Raw genomic sequence first — 20,188 nt, forward strand, 5'->3', positions numbered from 1 at the left:
GGCTCTGCCGGGCGGGCGGGGCAAGACCCCCCGGGCACGCGGGGGTGCGGGCCGGCCCGTCCCGCTCGCCCCCTGGGGCGGGAGCGGAGAAAGAAGCACCGGGCGCGGGCCTGGTCCCTCAGGCCAAGGGGCTCCCCCTTGCCGCCCACCCTGCCTGAGGGCCGAGCCAGGGCCGTGACAGACCGTCCTGCTCCCTCCTCGGGGATCCACCCTCCCTCTACGCCAGCCCAGCTTGGCAGCAGGGTTGAGGGGGAGGCACCTCTTTCCTCTAGGCCCCTTCCGTGCTTGGCCTGGCTGCCAGGGACCCTGTGCCAAGCACAAAGCTTGAATCCTGGCAGCTAGAGGATGAGTGAGGAAGGCTGCCAGGGCTCTGCCTTGGGGGGGGAGGAAGGGCTCTGGCACTGAAGGCAAATAAAGCAACAGGGGAGGCCCAGAGGCTGGGGCAGCTCCTGCCTGTCCCCTCTGCTCAGCCCTGACAGATGCCTGGGGGACAATTTTCTAAGTGTAGGACCAGGCCCAGGACACTGCTAGGTGCGAGCTCCTGTGGCTTTACACGGGGTGACTCTTCATTTCTCTTTTGCCATGAATTCTAGCTCCCAACTCCCCATTGTCTCCCCTTCAAAGGGGAAAATAAAGGTTTGAAGTTTTATGTCAAAAAGGACAAATGTCTCCACCATTTGGGTTAATCAGAGTCGTGGCACGTTTATTAGATGCCAGTAACAACACGATTTATGCATGGCTTGAAAATAAAGGCTTGAAAATAAAGGCAGTGAATGATGTGCAGGGAGCACAGCAAGGTCTGGGAGAAATGGACGAGATTTCCTGGGCAAGGCCAGCAGACTGCAAATGATACCCCCCAGGGGAGGCTGCCCCTGGTGATGAGCAGGTGAATGCTAAGAGAAGAGCCACGACCAGGCCTGGGCTGCTCTAAGGCAGAGCTACACTGACAGAAACCCCTCCTAACCCTCATCTCACTGCCTCCAAAACATCCAGACACTCAGGCAGGATTTAAAGATTAAAGACTTTTTGGTCTTGTAAAAAGCAAAGCGGTGACAGCTAGAAAAGCAAGAGAGAGCCAGTGCCCTTGAACCCCCAGCTGGTTTTCACCAGCCAGCCTATGGGGAGGATTGGTATTGCCAGGTTTCTGGCTTTAATTTTTAAAATTTTTATTTTTGTTTCATGAGGGAGCACCAAGGTCATGGTCCAAAATTCTGTGGTGGCTCCCCCTTGGGCAAAGCCCCCGAGATGAATGGGACTCGTGGCTTCCAAGAGACATCACTCACCTGAGGGTTTGGCTTAGACTAAGCAGCTCATCATTCCTTTATATATATTTTACCATTTCGTTATCTGCTTGTAATTTGTGATCCCACTCCTCTGCCCTTTGGCTTCTCTGTTCACCTCATCCACAGATGTGCTGCCCCCAGGCCTTGGCATCAGTGGAACTGCTTTCCAGACCCTGACCAGAAACTGTGACCTGAAAAAAGAGATGGTCTAAGCCAGTGGGACTCAACCTTTTGGCCCCATGGGCCAAATGAGTGGTGTGGGACCAGTCTGTGGTTTGGATTGGATCCTGCACTCAAGGACTGGGCCTGCATGCCTGGATCCAGGCTATGCTGCCTCTGCCCAGCTCCATGTGTTGGGATCAGGGCCCCATAACCCTGTGCTGCCCTTGCCCGGTCCTGTGTGCTTGGATTAGGGTCCCCAGAATGCGTGCTACTTCCATCCTCTCCTGCATGCCAGGATTGGGCCTCAGGACCCCGAGTCACCTCTGTCTGGTCCTACATGTGGGGATTGGGCTCTGGGCCCTGCATCACCTCTACCCCATTCTGCGCGTTAGGACTGGGGCCCTGGGACCCCACACTGCCTCTGCTTAGGCCGGCATACTGGGATCAGAGCCCTGGAACCCCATACTACCTCCACCGGACTGTGTGTGCTGGGATCAGGGCTCGGGGGCCCTATCCAACCTCTGCCTGGCCCCATGTGACAGGATTGGGCTTCACACTGCCCTGCACAGTGGATCTAGTGCGCAGGTTTACAGCAGAGCCCCACAGGATGGATGACAAAGTGGGGGGAGCCTGATCTGGCCCATGGGGGTTGAGCACCATTGGTCTAAGCCCATCCAGATTCACACAAGACCTTGTTTTCCTTAGCCTGCCTTGGCAATAGGCTGTTTTCTACTGAGTAAAGTATTTAACCACTGACTATCCTCCACCTTCCAGTCTCAGAACAAAAAGTTTGAATGAATCCTTGGTGATCAAAGGTGCTCCAATGATCCTTCTGCAAAGACTCTAAATCTGCTTAATGGTTCTTGTAGCCCAAATACTTCATATTTCCAAGAACCACAGACTTTTCCAGTTGGTGAGATGGATATGTTAAATAGGTTTAGAGATCTTAACAAGGAACCAAAAGGCAACCTATCTTTAATCCTTTCCCCTCAGCTCATTTGGCTACTCATAAAAAACACTGGCAGCAGAGAGTCAGGGCATAAAATGCCTTCTTGTTCCCTCCTCTTCCACATCAACAGAAAATTTTATATTTGCCATCTTGTGTTTCGCTTTTTCTAGGAATTTTCAATCCCCAATTCCCTCTAGGTTATGAAAGTAGGTAACCTTGAAATATAGTAGGATTGTGAGCTTGAGTGCCCTTCCAGCTGCAAATGACATTTACATCCAGTAGCTGACTGCCACTGCCAGCACTTAGTGATCAGCAGGAGATTGCTTCACAATCACGGCGACAGCTCTGAAACACTGGAAAATAGAGCACCCGATCCTGTGCATACCCTGCATGTGAGAGTTTGCTGTGGAATCAAGAGAAAGCAAGGACAGGAAACGTGAAGTAAAAATAACAGAGTTCAAGCATGGAGCTCAGTTGTGAGAGCAGGGATGACTGGATTCATCCCTCCTGACTGTCCTGTTAAATTAGGGATAAGATTGTTGTTGCTATGTATTACTTGTATTATGCGAGGAGGTCACTGTGGTAGCTGCTGTAAAAACACAAACAAGACTGTCCATGCCCCAAAGAGTTTATAACCTTGTAATATACCTGCAAGAAAGAGTTGTTTGAGGCTTACTTAATGCATGCTCTTGGGGTGCATGCATCCTTGGACAAAATGCTGAAGGGGACGAACACAGCAATGTTGTTACATAATGTTAACATTGAACTATTCATTACGTAGCACTGTGAATGTGCCTGTGGCTCCAATCATACCGACAGTGTTCTGTACTCTTTTGTCTGGTACCAGTTTGATTTTCCAGGTTCTACGTTGTTTCCTTCTAATCCTCCATTGGCCCTGTTCTTCCATGGTGTTGTAGGCTAGGTTTGTGCCATCAGAACATCTGCTGTTGCCATACATCATATTGTTACAAATAATGACTTGCAGCATCAATGGTTCTAGAAGTCAGTTGGCTTATAAGCGCAAGAACATCTATTTATGCTGAAAGGTCTTGATTTTACAGAAAAGTAGGGGAAGAAAGGAAGGAGAGTGAAGAGCTTGCTAAAATCCATAACTCAAGAGTGTGCTGGGGAACACTCTACGGCCTTGATTCTTCAAGACATTTCATGCAGGGCACTCCCAGGCCTGCACTAACCTGCCCTCTAAAGTGTAAAGAGACACTTATGCCTTATTTCAAAGACAATGCAAGTTAACGCCATCACATTATTTACACATTATTATTTGCTTATAATAGGGCTCTCCAAATTCCCAGTGGCTGGGGGCTGTATGCCCCACAGGCTGCACCACAGCAAGCCACGGGCCACTGGGAAATGTGCCATGCAAATGTCTCCACTGTTGCACTGCATGCCTGTGCAGGCCAAGAGACACCCTCTGCTTCCCGCCACGTCGCCCGGCCCCCTGGGTGAGGGCAGGAAGCAGCAGACAGAGAAGGGAGGGGGAGCTTGGAGCCCTTGCAGCTGGAGCAACTGGGTTGGGGAAGGGGATGGGGGACAGGACACCGAGAAGGGCAGGGGCCAAGGGCTGAAACTTAATTCCTTGTAGATCACATGTGGACCTTGATTTATAGTGTCATTTATGCTATGCTGTTTATAGATCCATAGATGTTAGGGTCAGAAGGGACCTCGGTTGGTCATTGAGTCCGACCCCCTGCCCTGGGCAGGAAAGAGCGCTGGGGTCAGACGACCCCAGCTACGTGCTTTAATTTAGTTATGTGAACAATATCTGTAAATTGCTTGAGACATTTTTCTCTCATCTCACATTTATATGTACCTGTTTGGTATTCCTGTTCACCAGGGTCAGCATACATCTGATATTGGCATATTTTTGTGGAATAATTGTAGCTTAGCTATTTGGAAAAAAAAAAATTTCAACAAACTCTGTATTTATATATTTTAATATTACTTGATATAAGCTTCATGAAAACTCACCATATTAACAGTAACAAGATGAAACACACTTTTTTTTAAACAATTATGGAAGTCTTACTGAAACTTTAAAAATGTGCGTGGTTTAAAAAGTTTATTACAAATGACCTTGTTCTAAAAGAGGAACAAACTTTAAACCAAGTTAAATCAGGTTAAACTCTTCAGAATTTTGATTAATTCAAAGGATATCTCAACAAGACTTATTTTTCTATATATGAGTTTGTGTTGTTTATGGAAATTTGACCATACCAACATTTGTAACATAAAGTCACACTGAAGACAGAATAAGTTATTTTATTACAAGATATATAGAACATAGTATTTTCTATACCTGGAACCTAATTTCATCAGTTTTGCAGTGCAAGAAGTAACCACATCACAGAAATTAGGGCATAGTATGGAAATGAAATAAACTCAAATTTTTCAAAATTACAAGACAACATTTTAAAGTAATGTACTTATGATATAAATAGTGCAAATTATATATATATCTACACCATAAGTATTTAGAATACCGAAATGTTTCCAGAACAGATTCTTAAAGAATGTACTTAACAAACTGCTTAACATTAAAATGTAAGATTTTTTGAAAATGAAAACAAAACCACACTTATTTTTTCAAGAAGAACTGCCACGCTTCTTCCCAGGCCTGGCGAGGGAATCTGTTAGACAGCTCAAGATAGTCGTGGGAACTGAAGAATTTTTCTGTTGAAGGGAGAATGTAAAATTACCAAACTATTCCCTCTCAAGATAAGATTGTAATGAAATCAGGAGAAAAACACTGGCTAATGATTCACCTCTTTTACCCCTCTTCCCCCCAGCTCTAAAAAGGAAGAATAATTTTACATAACTACAGAGACAGATTTAGGAGGCAGCAAAGAGGGAGGCCATATCCTGCTTCTAATAAGGTCAAGGCAAAATTTTTTTTACAGGCTCAGCCTTCTGCTCCATGTATTAAGAGGGCTTTATTCACCTTTATGCAGTTCAGCTCTGGCTACAAATTAGGGCAGCCACAGATCAACTCTATCTTGCACTTACTTTCTAATTACTTTAATGAGGACCCATGCATGAGAAGAGGCTTATGTACAAAACCAATAAAATCAGGAATTTATTTTGCACTCAGTTTTGCACATGGGTGCTCCTAATGAAGTTAACTGGGTCTGCTCCTGTGAGTGAAAGTTTGTAGGAGCAGCCTGCAAGAGTACTGTAAATGATCACAACTGAGCTTCCCACTACACTGGATTTTTTAAATTTAAATTGAAACTCTTCAGAGTGAAATTGAACGAAAAGCCAAAAATGTTTATTTAATGGAATATTGGCTTTTAGTTGAAAATGTATGTAAAATGTATGTAAATGAAGTATTGAATAAACCAAAGCATACAGATTATATTGGTAATAACCTTTGTTTGATGCAAAGGGGACTTGTTTGGACAAACACCTGTCACCAAGTACATTTTTCATGTTTGAAATTCATTCAGTTTGACAATGAAAATAAAAGTAAATTTTCACTTTGTTTTTCCGTGTTTCACTAGCGTGCACACAGCACTATAATGCTTATGCTGCCAAAACTACAGGAGCATGCCTGTTTCAAGTCAAATAAAAGAGTTTAATTTGCATTATGACAGCTCAAAAATGGCATGAAGGCATTTCTATTAATAGTGTGTACTGCGTAACATTTTGTTTTATAACAAAGCCTAAATTTTGAACTTGGCCTTGACAGTGAGGACACTATTCATATATTTTTTAAAAAGGTACACTGTATTGTGTGCTGAATAAAGAGAATCCAAGATCAGCTCTTGAATCGTCAGCACACTTGGGCCTCAAGACTGTCTAACAGGCCGTGACAGTCTCAGGTTAACATTTTCCAAAAATTTAGTCTGCAGCAGTTAAACATATTCTACATTCCAAAAGTATTTAGATGAACAAGAGGAAAACCTAAAACCCCTAAATAGTCACTCACGTGACTTAAGTTACATATGTGTGTAAGTATTTATTCTAATGTACATTGCACCGCAACTAATATCCATATCCTTAACATATAATACTATAATCAGCAAAAACTACAAGTTGCAAGTCATATAAGTTGAACTAAAAGAGTTTCGCCAAATCTATGATGCCATTTTATCTACGTTCTGTTTACAGTGAAAGCTGATGCTAGAAAGCTAACTCAAGGCAAAACGTAATATCTATGTTTTTTGTTATAGAATCGATAATTTTGTAAATGCCCTAGACATACCCCGTGGTTGAGAAGACTGGTTATCCATTTGGCTTGAACTCTGTGCAAAGTCCTATAAATATAAAACAAATCTAATTTTTACATGTATTATATGAAGGAGAATTTTAAAAAGCATTCTTATTTTTTACAGTCACAAAAAAATACAACCCCTTTGAAACCTGTAAATTAACCTGTAATATACAAATACTATTGATCTTTAAAGTATACACTTTTAAGAAAAACATTTTTTTTGCATACCCAGCATAGTGGGGCAAACCTTAATGCCTTTTTAAGGAATCAGAATTACTTTTTATTATAATTTTTTTTTTCAATCTTAAGGAAACTCTAGATACCGCTATTTAAAACAAACAAATAAACAAACAACCCCCCAAAATTGTCTTGTCACATCAACACTTTCTACTCTGAATATACACTTACAATTTCTTTAGTTGTCACATATCATCTCTGTTTACCCATAGTATGAAAAATCAATGGAAGTTTTTCCCACAGGCCTGATTACACTATGACTAACTGCATAACAACTTTCAACCATAATAAAATCTGGGTGTCTATCTGCCCATCCTGCACATCACATGTTCTGTACATAATCCTAACTCATCTAGGACTTGATCCTGTACTCATTGAAACCAATGGGGACTGTCTGACTTCAATCCAACATACTGAGGTGCATAAGTAGGCACTGGGATTACTCAAGTAAGCAGCGCCAAAACTTAGAAGAGCAGGGCTCTCAGGATCAGGCCCTTTGTTTAGGTATCTGTTGAATATAGCTGATGTGTGGTCTGACATAAGAGCACGACTGTATCCAGTCAAGTATATTCTATTAAATATTTTGGTCTGTTTTAACACAATACATCTAGAATTAGAGGCAATAAAAATAAGTTGGATGGTGAAGAGAATGGAAATGAATCTTTTTTTAGGCTGGTGTTATCTGAATAGCTGTGAAGTTTGACTGACTTGCTTTCTTCCGACTTACCATCGCACACATTTCTCAATCATAATTATATTTTTTGTAAGTTGCCAAACATTTAAATAAAAGAAGGATTTATTTCTGCATTTCCTAGTATGGGAAGGATCTTATTTTGTAACTTGGGGGCAGATCCCACAATCCTTAACTGAAACTCCCACTGAAGCAAATGAAAGATTTGCTGCCCAAAGACGGCAGCCTGGCTCCTGATGATAGCAAGTTAACATTTAAGGGCTAATGAAAATCTACTGTTTGCTTGTCAAGATTTAAAAATTAATTAATTCTAAAAGGAATTAATTTTTTGTGTGTTTTAAGCATTTTGGGTCAGGTTTTTAGGTGGTGGTAACTGTCAGACTGCCAGACTCAACAAAACTATGACAATTCTCACCAGATGAAGATCTGTCATTGGAATTTTAATTTTAAGATTAAACTTAAAAAAGCCCCCAATGCACCTGTAGCTCATTCTGGCTTTTGAATTATGTATATTCCTGTGAACTAGAAATCAAAACAATAGCTAACCAGTATTAATATTTAATAAAATGAGTTTAACTTTTGTAACTTTAGTTATACTCAGTCAAGGACCATACTCAATCAGGGACCGTTTTTCAAATGCCAACTTCTCTCCTACAATGGAGAAAGCAAGATAAATAACTTTAATTATCTTGGAAAGGATTGGAGTGGACGCTAAAGTGTTTTTTTCCCCCAATCTGGTTGAGAAAAGTGGTGTAATTTGTTTATGGGGCTTATTTATATTTTTTAAGTTAGTTCAAAGGTACCTAGAGTTTTCATACAAGAACTGTTCATTACTTCAATAATTAAATCAAAACAAACATGATTTTTTATGGCATGGCAATATGAGGTTGAGATGAATATATTTTTCAATATAAAATTCTAGTGTCCCTTGCAACAATTAGGTAATGCTTTTTAGTATCTTAAATTATAAAAATACAAATAGTTATACTCAAAAGTTTGATGTCATCCAAAGCTGAGTAAATATTTAGCTTTTATGCCTTCTCCCCAAAAATCTACCCAGTCCAGCTTTTGACTAACTGCAATGAATTAGGAAAAAAACACACTTCATTTTCTCCATTCACTAAGTCTTAGGTCACCAGTTACATATAAAATTGCTTTGTCAATGGTTATGGCTTTTACTTCATGGCTAAAGGCTGTTCTAGAATTGAAAAATATATTTTCAAATAAAAAAAATACAAAACCTACATGTAACTTTTTAATATGAAAATATTTAATAGTATTTATGAAAAATAAATACAATCTAATGGAGAAAGCAAAAAATATAAATTAACAAAGAGAGAACACAATGCTGCAGAAACCTTTATTGAGAGTAGCTTAGCAACTTCAGTGAAATACAGGTTTGAGTAAATGTTGAAAAGATCAGGGCTATAGCGTGTGTTCTGTGCATTTGTGTAATGTATGTGCATGTGCGTATGTGTGCGCATGTGCATATATCTAAACACTATGCAGTTAGATCTAACTATCTCAGTCATTTAGTTCTCTGTAAATCTGTGGTACCTAGTATAAAACAGTGCACCTATATTTAAATAGGTATATTATACAAGGCAAATACTGCTGTGCGGTATATAAGGTTCTTTAAAAATAGAAAAGGAATTGTTAAGCAGCAGCTGCATCCAGTTGCAATCTCATCAATCTGTCCAATAACCTTAATAAAAAAATTCACGTATGGGACAGTGAAAAGCTCTACTGCTCTGTAATCTTTCAGTACTATAAGAAGCTTCAAGTACAGAAATAATCAATGGTTTAGAAAAAAAGAAATCTTTGAAAGATATCTTTGAAGTACTTATGTTGTTTACTCCTGTTATTTAAAGTGAATTAACTGCACATAACACAGGGAAGACAAAACAAACTGTAGTAATAATATTGTGTGTAATTGTACATCACTGGAATATCTACCTGAATAAATGTGGCAAGTAAAACACAACTCATCTCCTGCTCCAGAATGATCTTGTTCTGCAGGTTATTGTAACAAGCAGCTATTAGTGAAGGGAAGAGCACTTTGATTAGGCGAGGATCACTGAAATACTGGAAAGGCAACTGGCATAGCTTTTGCAGCACTGTGGGGTGACGACCAGATTGTACAATTACCTGAAAATAGAAAGTAACATAGCATTAGAACACCTGTGCTAGACATGTAAATCTGTTTTTCCTTTTCCATTAACTGGCAAGAAACGATGCTAAGTAGAAGAAAACATTTAATGAACACATTAAAAAAGCCTTTTAATTAAAAGTAATTCCTGTTTTATCACAGAGGTTATTTTGCAAGGATGCAAGCGTCTTTTCTTTATGTCATTTAAATAATAAAGAAATAAAAAACTATAGCCATTTGAGGACTACAATCAAACATATTATTTACTGGTGCCATAAAAGAGAGAAAGACTACAAAGATAACATAATAATTTACAAACACAAACAACACATGCTTTTTAAATGACAAGCATGTTTTCAGAAAAATAACCAAGAAAGATCACCAGCAATAAAATAACCCTTAAGATGCTCGATCATCCTTTACTAGAATTCTCTCTAGCAATTATAGAAGACTATGTTTCATTGTAGATGTCTGCTATGCATTCACTCAGGCACTGAGAAGAAAAGGTGATTGTAACTTGCACAGCAATGAGTTTCAGCAAGTAGAGACTCAGAAAGATCCTCCCATCTGTATTTCTTATCTCAGTTTCTATCAGTGCCACTGACTCTAAAAGGAGAATTGTTTAGATAAATGGGACTGTTGTCATGAAGCAGGCTAGGTTTACAACTGTGTACATCTTAAGAAATAAGGCAATGCCATTAAGGCTCTCTTGCAGGGGAACCCTCCTAATTTACTCACTACTCCTACAAAGTCCTGATGATAAACTAAGAAATGTCAAAATCAGATCTGTTCCAAGTAACCTTGATTAGACAATTGTAATATGAAAGAGCTGCTTGACCCAAAGTTGGCTTTCCAGTATAGGAGGAAGCTCCTATAAGGTTAGGAACACTGTAAAACTTAGGGTCATGACTGTAAATTGTACTTGGAAAAACACAATTTTACAGGTACACACCCAGACAGGACTGCATTCAAATTAAAACCAGAAGGACAGAAAGAAGCAGTGGAGACCACAGGAACATAAATTACAGGGATTTACAAGTTTTCAAAGCACTTTTAACAATACGTTAAGAACACACTCTCAGTTGATAATGCAGTTCAGTTTAAAAACAAGATCAACAAAGTAATAGTTCACATTTTTCAGTTCAATAGCTGAAACGACACTGAAAACCCTTCAGAGAACGCTGATAGAAATGTCTTAATTCCCTTAAATCCAGGAGGAATTTTAAAAAGACAACCAAATATGTGACAATTGGACATACTTTCAAACGTTGCTCTTCCAGGAAAAAATATCAGCTATTTATCAATCAAGTGTTTGGATGAATCTCTCTTTAATAATCAGTTATAAATTCTGTAAGTAAATGACTGTCACTTTAGAATTTGTAATTACCTGTTACATTTTCAATTCTACTTTTGCAATTACATTTCTGTAACTATATTCTTTTTAATTCTGCTACTAAAAGTCATTAATTTAAAAATTCTAGCATAGGCTAAAGAAAATGCAACGGATACACCTTTGACTAATGAAGGAGGGAATTTTTTGGTTTCTTGTTAATGGCTACTGTACATGACAAACAAGAAGGAAAGGCAATGTTTAGGATACTGTATTTCTCATCCTACATTATCAACTCTGTATAGTTCTTCAAAACGTAACATTATTAGTGACCTCTTTCCAAAGTTGCCAGATAGAATTCACAGAATTAGTATTTAAATCATTTCCTCCCTTCCCCCGCAGTTTTAAAGTTCAGTTGTACTATGAAAGCATCACCACTAAATGTAGCGAGCTAATGTACTGGAGTCACTGATTATTTTAAGTCTGGTATTTATCACATATGGAATCAATTTAATGATTTCAGTTCATTGTATCCAACATGGTTACTAAAAATGATACACTGGTAACACGTACTGTGCACAAACCCACAAAAGAATTACCTTCTTACTGAAAAACAATGAAAATAAAGCTTCCTAGTTCAGTATCAGGGACTGGAGGAAATAAACTCAGCAACCTGGTTTAATAAAAACAGCAAAGAAAACAAACCAAATCTTTGCCCCTGTGTCCTTCTTTATGATGAAAAAGGACTGTTGCAACTACTCTTTTTTTTCTTCCTTTTTTAACAGCAGACATTTCAGATCCTCATTCCATCTCTTTGCTGAAGGACCTTGGCAAGGTTGCAGGACCAGAGTAATGAGGTCATAAGAGGCTGTAACCTGAGCTAGAGTTCCCCCTTTCCACAATTCAGTGAGGAAAGGGGAGGGCTGATTTCTCTACTGTCTACCTGAACCAGATTATTTACCTATAACTTGCTTTTCCTGCTACTCTTCCTTCAGCTTGCCCAGCATGTAAGTTAAAAGTCCCAGTTTGCCTGGCCTTCTTTATTCAGCAAAGAATTTAGGCATATATTTAATTTTTGGTTCTATGTAGGTGCTTAGGATCTATTTCCTAAGCATGTGCTTGAATGTTTTCCTTAATTGAGGCCTCTATATCAAATTAATAAAAGCTACGCTATTTTAATACACATTTTCTGGACAATTTAAAACTTAGCCTACAATTTAAACTATTTACAAGAGCTAATCCAAATGATATAGAGCAAAAAAAAAGTGTATTTTGTTGGGAGCTTTAAAAACGTTCATATAACTCTCTTGTCCACCTTATTGTTGGCTATGGCTCAGAAAACCTCCATTTGATATCGCCTACTTATCCCAGGCTGCATTTTGGTCCAACGCACAAAGAATAGGTAAATAGCCCTGTGACGATATGGGTTACTAACGTTTCCGCAAACTGGCTGAACCACATTTACAATATATGAAGCTATCGAAAGGACAGCAAACATGTTTTTGGCAGTTAGAACAATGAAATAACCATCTGTGGTCATATTTAATTGTAGTTTTGTTTGGCTACAAATAAAAAGGCACAACTAAAACTTCTAACATGAAGCTTAAACTGCACAGTATTGAAGAGTTCTCAGCTACATTTTACAGTTAAAATCCCCAATATGCAATCATATACTTAAAGTTAAGCATTTAAGTAATTCTGGCTAATAATGCAGTCCACTCCTAAGTTAAATACTACTAAAAATAAAAGCTATCTTATAACACCCATTGTGTTGAAGACTGTATCATCATATAAACTGAAGCTCAGAACTTGCCAAGATCACAACTTAAAATGATACAAAATAAATCTATTGTTCCTTCAGTAAAGGCTGGGAATACTGAGAAAGTAGGACTTCAATAGGAAAGGGGCATCTTTCTGCTATTGGTCATCAAGGTTGGGGATTCAGGGAAGTGTGGCAGCAGAGGAGAGTCAGGTTTGCAAACTTGTGAATAATGTTGTATTTATGTGAGAATCTGGTAGGTAGGAGGTCTGATCTGAGGTGCTCTTCATTAGAAGAAGGGGGGTGGGAGGAGTTTGTCACTCAGGAATGCTTTTGGAAGTGCCTATTTGTGACACTTCTTCACTATCCAACCAAATGACCTCTTCTTAGTCTCCTTCCACCTCCATCAGGTTCACCTGACTTTAGCATCTCTGCTTGCACTAGGTATTTGTTGTGCTCTAGGGAGCAGGAGGTGTACCCTGGTTCCACAGAGCTGAGTTGTGCTCTAGCAAAAATGAGGAGTTCTATCAAAGGTCAGAACACAACTCCTCGTTTCTGATGCCTCTAGATGGCAGTCTGTGACACCTACCCTTAATGTCAGCCCTGTTATTTTACAATGATTGCATGTTCAATTTTACCCAAGAGGAAATTATATGAAACAGAATGCTGTCTGACATTCATTATCACATGAAGAATTACCTAGTTTTAATTAAGATGCATTTCTAAATACTGTGCTGGAAAAGACATACCAACAGGTCTATAGACAAAAGAGAAGCAATTAATTCATAAAGTGAACTAAACCTCCAATTCTATGTGCTGTACATTCAAAATCCTCTGAATTTATATGGAAACCAAGCAAGCTGAACCTAAAAACACAGTGGCCACAAGATACATATATATGGTTCTTATAAAGCAGAGGGTTCTCTATGGGCGTCTTAGGGATCTTGTTTCTTTTATAGAATCATAGAAAATTAGCGTCGGAAGGGACCTCAGGTGGTCATCTACTCCAACACCCTACCTGAAGCAGGACCATCCCACCCAAAGCTTTGTCCAGCCAGGTCTTAAAAACCTTCAAGGATGGAGAGTCCACAACTTCTCTGGGTAACCTGTTCCAGTGTTTTACTACCCTCTTAGTGAGAATGTTTTTCCTAATATCTAACTTAAACTTCCCTTGCTGAAACTTGAGACTGTTGCTCCTTGTTCTGTCTCCCTTTTATTCTCAGACTAAAAGCTCACTACAATTGGCTACATTTACTGTACAAATATAAGACATCACTCACTAGGTTTTTGTAGGGGGAAAAAGAAAACAAACATTCCTAAAGGTTTAACAGTTAGCCTGGTATATCAATGAAATGTGGAGTAAAGCACCTTGCATTTATCACAGGGTAAGAGGTCCACATAGACACTTGCCACAGAGTAGCCAACTCTCTTACTCCACGGTAACTTGTTCATGTGTCCATACTATTAGTCTTCCAGAGTGAGCTGGAGAGATTCTAAAAAGAAGGGCTGAAGTAAGCAATATACTACATAGTGGGCATGTCTATATGTGATGCTACGTTGCAACATGCTATGGCGACATAGCATCTGTGGGCAAAAGCTGTGATGCCGCTATGTTGCCATAGCAACGTGCTCCCACAGCATAGTGCATTGCTATGGCCACACAGCGGCTAAAAATAATTGTGCGCTGCTGGCACGGCACAGTATGGGCTGTTATTGCACCATCAGGGCATGTGTAGACATGCACAATGGTCCAGACATAAAAGACAGATAAATCAAATAAAGTGTAACTACTCCCACCCTGTAGGATGAGATGGTGGTAGAAAAAGTCTCACTTTTACGTTAGGACAGAATTTCAGCATGAAAATTGGAAGTGTCTGCTGAAGGGTACAGTTATCTTCACTGCTTCTTGCCCCTGTAGTTCTGCCTTAAATCCCAGTTGGGATAGTTCTACTTATGTGTCAACAGATCTTCCATTCCCAGCTCCTGGAATGATCCCATGCCCTCAATGGAAAGCAGCAGAGGGTAGAAGTTCTCTTGTTCAGTTGTTATTAAACAAAAAGCCTCCAATAACTCCAAAGTGGATCTTCCCCAGAGCTGTGAAGGTAATGGCGTGTGGTGGCTCTGCTAAGAGCTCAAAGATATTTTACTTTTCAGGCTGGATCCTGGAGCCTCCAATGAGTTCTCTTAGAAGCATGCAGTAGTAGGGCAAAATCTTGGAAGGGGTAGCTTTACCTTGTTAACATGGGGAGGAACATATTCATATGCAAACATGTCAGAAACCTTTACACAGAAGAACCATAAGAATAGGGGACTTTCTGTTTCAGGGAACTCAAATAAAAGCCACAGGTCTGATGAGCAGGGATGACTTACTGGGTCAGCATGGTGAAAGCATACCAGTTTCTGGAGCATAAGGAATGATGTGGTTAGCATCACACATCAGGCTGTGCTTCATTCCACAGTTCAAGTGACTAGGTACTCATCTGCAGCTGGTAGACTGGGGATGGCCTTTGGTGTGAATCCAGAGCAAGTCTCAAATTCACGCCTCTGGACCTGAAGCAGGAAGGCTTGGCTGCTGTGTGACTGGGTCCTAGTGTCTGGTGAACTCCCTGATATCTCCCCTGCAGATAACACTGTCTGGTATCTCCCATGCAGATAATATTTTGAATCTTGATTTAATGTGTCCCTATATTCCTTTTTTAAAGAAAAATAAAATTATTTGGTACACATGAGATTGGAGCCAGGTGAACTGTGCCGCCGCAGTGGCGGAGGAAGCAGCAGCGGAGGGGGCAGCAGCAGCTGATCCCCCTAAGGTAAGTGAGGAAGAGGGAGGTGGTGCAGCTGAGGCAGATCCGGAGGGGAAGCCCCCCACATCCCTCTTAACTCAGCCGGCAAGGAGCCGCGCTCCTGAGCCACGCACGGGCAGCATGAGCAAACAGGCACACTCTGTAAGGGTGTGCTCGCATTCACGTAAGGCGGACGTGAGGTAGCGGCTCGGAAGGGAGCCTGCAACAGGTGAGAGGAGTTGACTCACAGCTCAGTGGACATGGTACGGACGCGGAGCGCAGCTGCTAGGGACCCTGCCCTGGCAGTGCCACCTGCCCTGGGCTCTTCTGTGGCCTCCACCCAGGCAGAGCTCATGGTAGGGTCGGCAGCCCCTTGCCCCCCATCTGTGGGGGTGGTTTGGTGGGTTCCCAGCAACTGGTGGGGGGGGGGGGGGCTGGGTCTGCTTGGTTCCCTTTCCTGTCCCTCCTGTGCCTGACTTCGGGCTCTGGAGAAGCAGGTGAGGGAGCTCCAGGCTGAGGTGAGCAGGCTGCAGGGGATCAGGGCTGCAGAGGATGAAATTGACTCCTATTTCTCTTCACTGCAGGACCAGTCGTCCAGTGTACAGACCCCCCAGGAGACACATTCAACAGAGGAGTGGCAGAAGGTATCCACCAGAACCAGGGCTGCTCAGGCTAGCGTGGTGAAGGCTCCCCAGATACACCTGGGGAACAGATACGAGGCCCTGGCGGAGAAGGACAAAGGGGATGCCTCCAGCAGGGATGGTGCCACTCTATTCATGACAGAGACAAGGCAGAGGGGGTGGACCCTGATGATGAGGAAGAAACGCCAGGTCCTCATCATCAGGGATTCCATCCTAAGGGCAATGGATGGTCCCATCTGTTGGCCCGGCCCCATGGCATGAGAGGAGAGGTCTGCTACATGCTGGGAGCTAGGGGTCATGATATCACAGAGAGGATCCCAGCCTACATTCAACCCTCAGACCAGTACCCCATGGTTCTTATCGATGTGGGAACAAATGACATGGCCAGAGGCAACCCAGACAGCATCATGAAGGACTTCGAGGCCCTGGGGGGCCAAACTCAAGGAGATGGGGGCACAGGTGGTATTCTCCTCTATTCTCCCAGTGAGTAGACGCGGACGGCAACACGAGGCCTGCACTGGCGAGGTCAACCGATGGTTACGGAGTTGGTGCCACCAGGCAGGCCTCGGGTTCCTGGATAACGACCCATACTTTTGCGCATGGGGCTTGCTTGGGTGGGATGGGCTATACCTCTCCCCTAAAGGCAAGCGTGTATTCTCTTCCAGGTTGGCTGATCTCATGAGGCGCGCTTTAAACTAGCTTCGCTGGGAGATGGGGCCACAGGAGGACTTGAGGACACCTCCCAACCAAGATAGGTGACGTGCACAAGGAGTACCCAGGTAAGTGACAGGATCTGGGTAATCCTGGGAATCGGGGGGTGGCACACGCACCAATTCATGGGCTTAAATGCCTCTACACCAATGCTCATAGTATGGGGAATAAGCAGGCAGAACTCACCCTCTGGATAGCTAGTTCAAACCTGGACATAGTAGGGCTCACAGAAACCTGGTGGGATTGATCCCACAACTGGGCAGTTAACATTAGGGGCTATAGACTATACAGGCGGGATAGAGCAGGGAGGAGAGGTGGGGGTGTGGTGCTTTACGTCAAACAGCAATACACATCCTCAACTAGCAGGATGGGGTCAGAGGAGGGGCAGGCTGAAGTGCTCTGGGTCAGAATACAGGGGGGTCGTGGGGAAAGGGACTTAATGGTGGGGGTCTACTACAGATCTCCCAAACAAGGGGAAGAGCTGGACCACAAATTCTCAGGTCAGCTTACGGAGGCACTTAAAGCAAGGGATGTAGTTGTCATGGGTGATCTAAAGTACCTGGACATCTGCTGGGAGGAGCAGTCAGCCAGGTCGGGCTGCTCACGAAGGTTCCTAGCGCGTCTCCCGAAGGTCCCGAGCCGAGATACAGGACCTCCACTTAACCCAGGAGGTGCACAGTCCCACCAGGGGAAATGCCCTGCTGGATCTGGACCTGGACCTGTTCCTGGCCACAGGCGACGACCTGATAAGGGGACTCCAGGATCTTGACCACCTGGGCGACAGTGATCATTGCCTGCTGGAATTCACCATCCAGTGCAGGGTGTCAAGGGCCTGCAGCAAGGCAGTAGTCCTTGACTTCAAGAGGGTCATCTTCAATGAGTAGAGGAGATTGGTAGGAGAGGCACTGGGGTCCTGGAGAATAGGGGAACTGGGTGCCCAAGATGAGTGGTCGTTCCTTAAGGAGACGATACTCAGAGCCCAAGGGGTGCCAATCCCAGCGAGAATCAAAGGGGCAAGAGTGCTCAAAAGCCCCCCTGGCTCACCAAGGGCATTTGGGAATCCCTGATTGCCAAAAAGGTGGCATACACCCAGTGGAAGGGAGGGGCTATCACCAAAGAGGAGTATACCTCCATCGCTCAGGTCTGTAGGGGGACTGTTAGGAAAGCTAGAGGCAGATATGGAACTAGGGCTAGCATCAAGGATCAAGGACAACAAAAAGTCCTTTTTTAAAGACATAGGGAGTATGAAGAAGACACCGGGTAATGTGGGGCCCCTGCAGGATATGCTAGGCAATCTGGTGGTTGCACCAGAGAAAAAAGCAGACCTTTTTAACAATTTCTTTGCCTCCATTTTCTTGTGCAGGGACCAGGACTCCCCCACCAAGATTCGGGACAGACTCACGAGAGACTCTGCCAGGTCTACGGTCAGGGAGGACTGAGTTAGAGAACTTCTGGAGGGGCTGGATGTGTTCAAATCAGCAGGTCCAGATGCTCTCCACCCCAGGGTGTTGAGGGAATTGGCAGAGGTTATCGCTGGGCCCCTGGCATGGCTTTACGAGCGCTCGTGGTGCTTTGGCCAGGTGCCGGACGACTGGAAGAGGGCCAATGTGGTCCCCATCTTCAAAAAAGGGAGGAGGGAGGACCTGGGCAACTATAGGCCCATTAGTCTTACTTTGATCCCGGGGAAGCTCTTTGAGAAGATTATCAAGGAGCACATCTGTGAAGGGCCAGCAGCGGGGATGATGCTCAGGGGCAACCAGCATGGTTTCATTAGGGGCAGGTCCTATCAGACCAACCTGATTGCCTTCTACGATCAGGTCACAAAATCATTGGACGCAGGTGTCGTGGTGGATGTAGTCTTTCAGATGGACAGCAAATTGGCTGACAGGCCACACTCAGAGAGTGGTGGTGGACAGGTCAAATTCAACCTGGAGGGATGTGAGCAGTGGAGTCCCCCAGGGCTCGGTCCTTGGGCCTGCACTGTTCAATTTCTTTATTAGTGACTTGGATGAGGGGGTGAAAAGCACCCTGTTTAAATTCGTGGATGACACCAAGATTTGGGGTGAGGTGGGCACGCTAGAAGGGAGGGATAGGATACAACTGGACCTGGACAGGTTACAGGGGTGGGCAAATGAGAATAGGATGGGATTCAATAGTGACAAGTGCAGGGTACTGCACTTGGGCAGTAAGAACCAGCAGCATACCTATAGGCTGGGGGACACCCCTCTCGAAGGCAGAAAGAGATCTTGGAGTCATTATCGATTCCAGGATGAACATTGGCCGCCAATGCGAGGACACCGTCAGTAGGGCTAACCGCACCTTGTCATGCATCCACAGATGCATCACAAGCAGGGCCAAGGAGGTGATCCTCCCCCTCTATGCGACACTGGTCAGGCCGCAGTTGGAGCATTGCATCCAGTTCTGGGTGCTGCACTTCAGGAGGGATGTGGACAGCATTGAGAGGGTCCAAAGGAGGGCCACTCACATGATCTGGGGACAGCAGGGCAGACCTTATGAGGAGAGGCTATGGGACCTTAACCTGTTCAGCTGTCACAAGAGAAGGCTGAGAAGGGACTTGGTGGCTGTCTATAAACTTACTAGGGGGGACCAACAGGGACTGGGAGAAACCTTGTTCCCCTGAGCGCCTCCCGGAGTAACAAGGAATAACGGCCATAAGTTGTTAGAGAGTAGGTTCAGACTAGACATTAGAAGGCACTACTTCACTGTCAGGGCAGCTAGGATCTGGAACCAACTTCCAAGGGAAGATGTGCTGGCTCCTACCTTGGGCGTCTTTTAGAGGAGGCTTGACGATTACCTAGCTGGGGTCATTTGAGCCCAGTTTTTTCTCCTGCCCAGGGCAGGTGGTCGGATTAGAAGATCTGCAAGGTCCCTTCTGACCCTGTATCTATGAATCTATGAACTCTTATTAATTCTTCATAACTAATTAAATTCAGCTCCTCTAAGTAAGGCATATCAGCAGTTATATCACAAGTTTGAAGGCAAATCTTTGATGTCAGTGTTAAAAATATAACTTTATACCAATCTGTTAGAAGGATTCTCAAATTTTAACAACTGTATAATTATAATTGAATAGCAATGCTGTCTATATATTTTGCAACTGTAAAATAGATTTCTCATTATGAAAACTAAAATGTCACCATCAAAAATCTACAAACTTGCTGAATAAATGAATACAAAAGATTGGGAAGCAAACATTTGAAATTAGTCGACTTGAACGACTAACGTATATATTGAACAAAGTCCA

General features: G+C 43.0%; 1 protein-coding gene across 1 annotated transcript in view; it reads right to left on the minus strand.

The window, feature by feature from the left end:
• Positions 1-4,335: 4,335 nt before the first annotated feature.
• LOC102368447 (S phase cyclin A-associated protein in the endoplasmic reticulum-like) overlaps positions 4,336-20,188 on the minus strand; it is a gene marked incomplete at its 5' end in the record, with an annotated part of 201,152 nt that continues 185,299 nt past the window's right edge. The window contains 3 exons of the mRNA XM_014521586.2: positions 4,336-5,082; positions 6,614-6,665; positions 9,507-9,698. Coding sequence (XP_014377072.2) covers positions 4,988-5,082; positions 6,614-6,665; positions 9,507-9,698 — 339 coding nt within the window. The remainder of the gene's footprint in view (positions 5,083-6,613; positions 6,666-9,506; positions 9,699-20,188) is intronic.

Source organism: Alligator sinensis, unplaced genomic scaffold (genome assembly GCF_000455745.1).
Source record: "Alligator sinensis unplaced genomic scaffold, ASM45574v1 scaffold954_1, whole genome shotgun sequence".
Taxonomy (NCBI): Eukaryota; Metazoa; Chordata; order Crocodylia; family Alligatoridae; genus Alligator; species Alligator sinensis.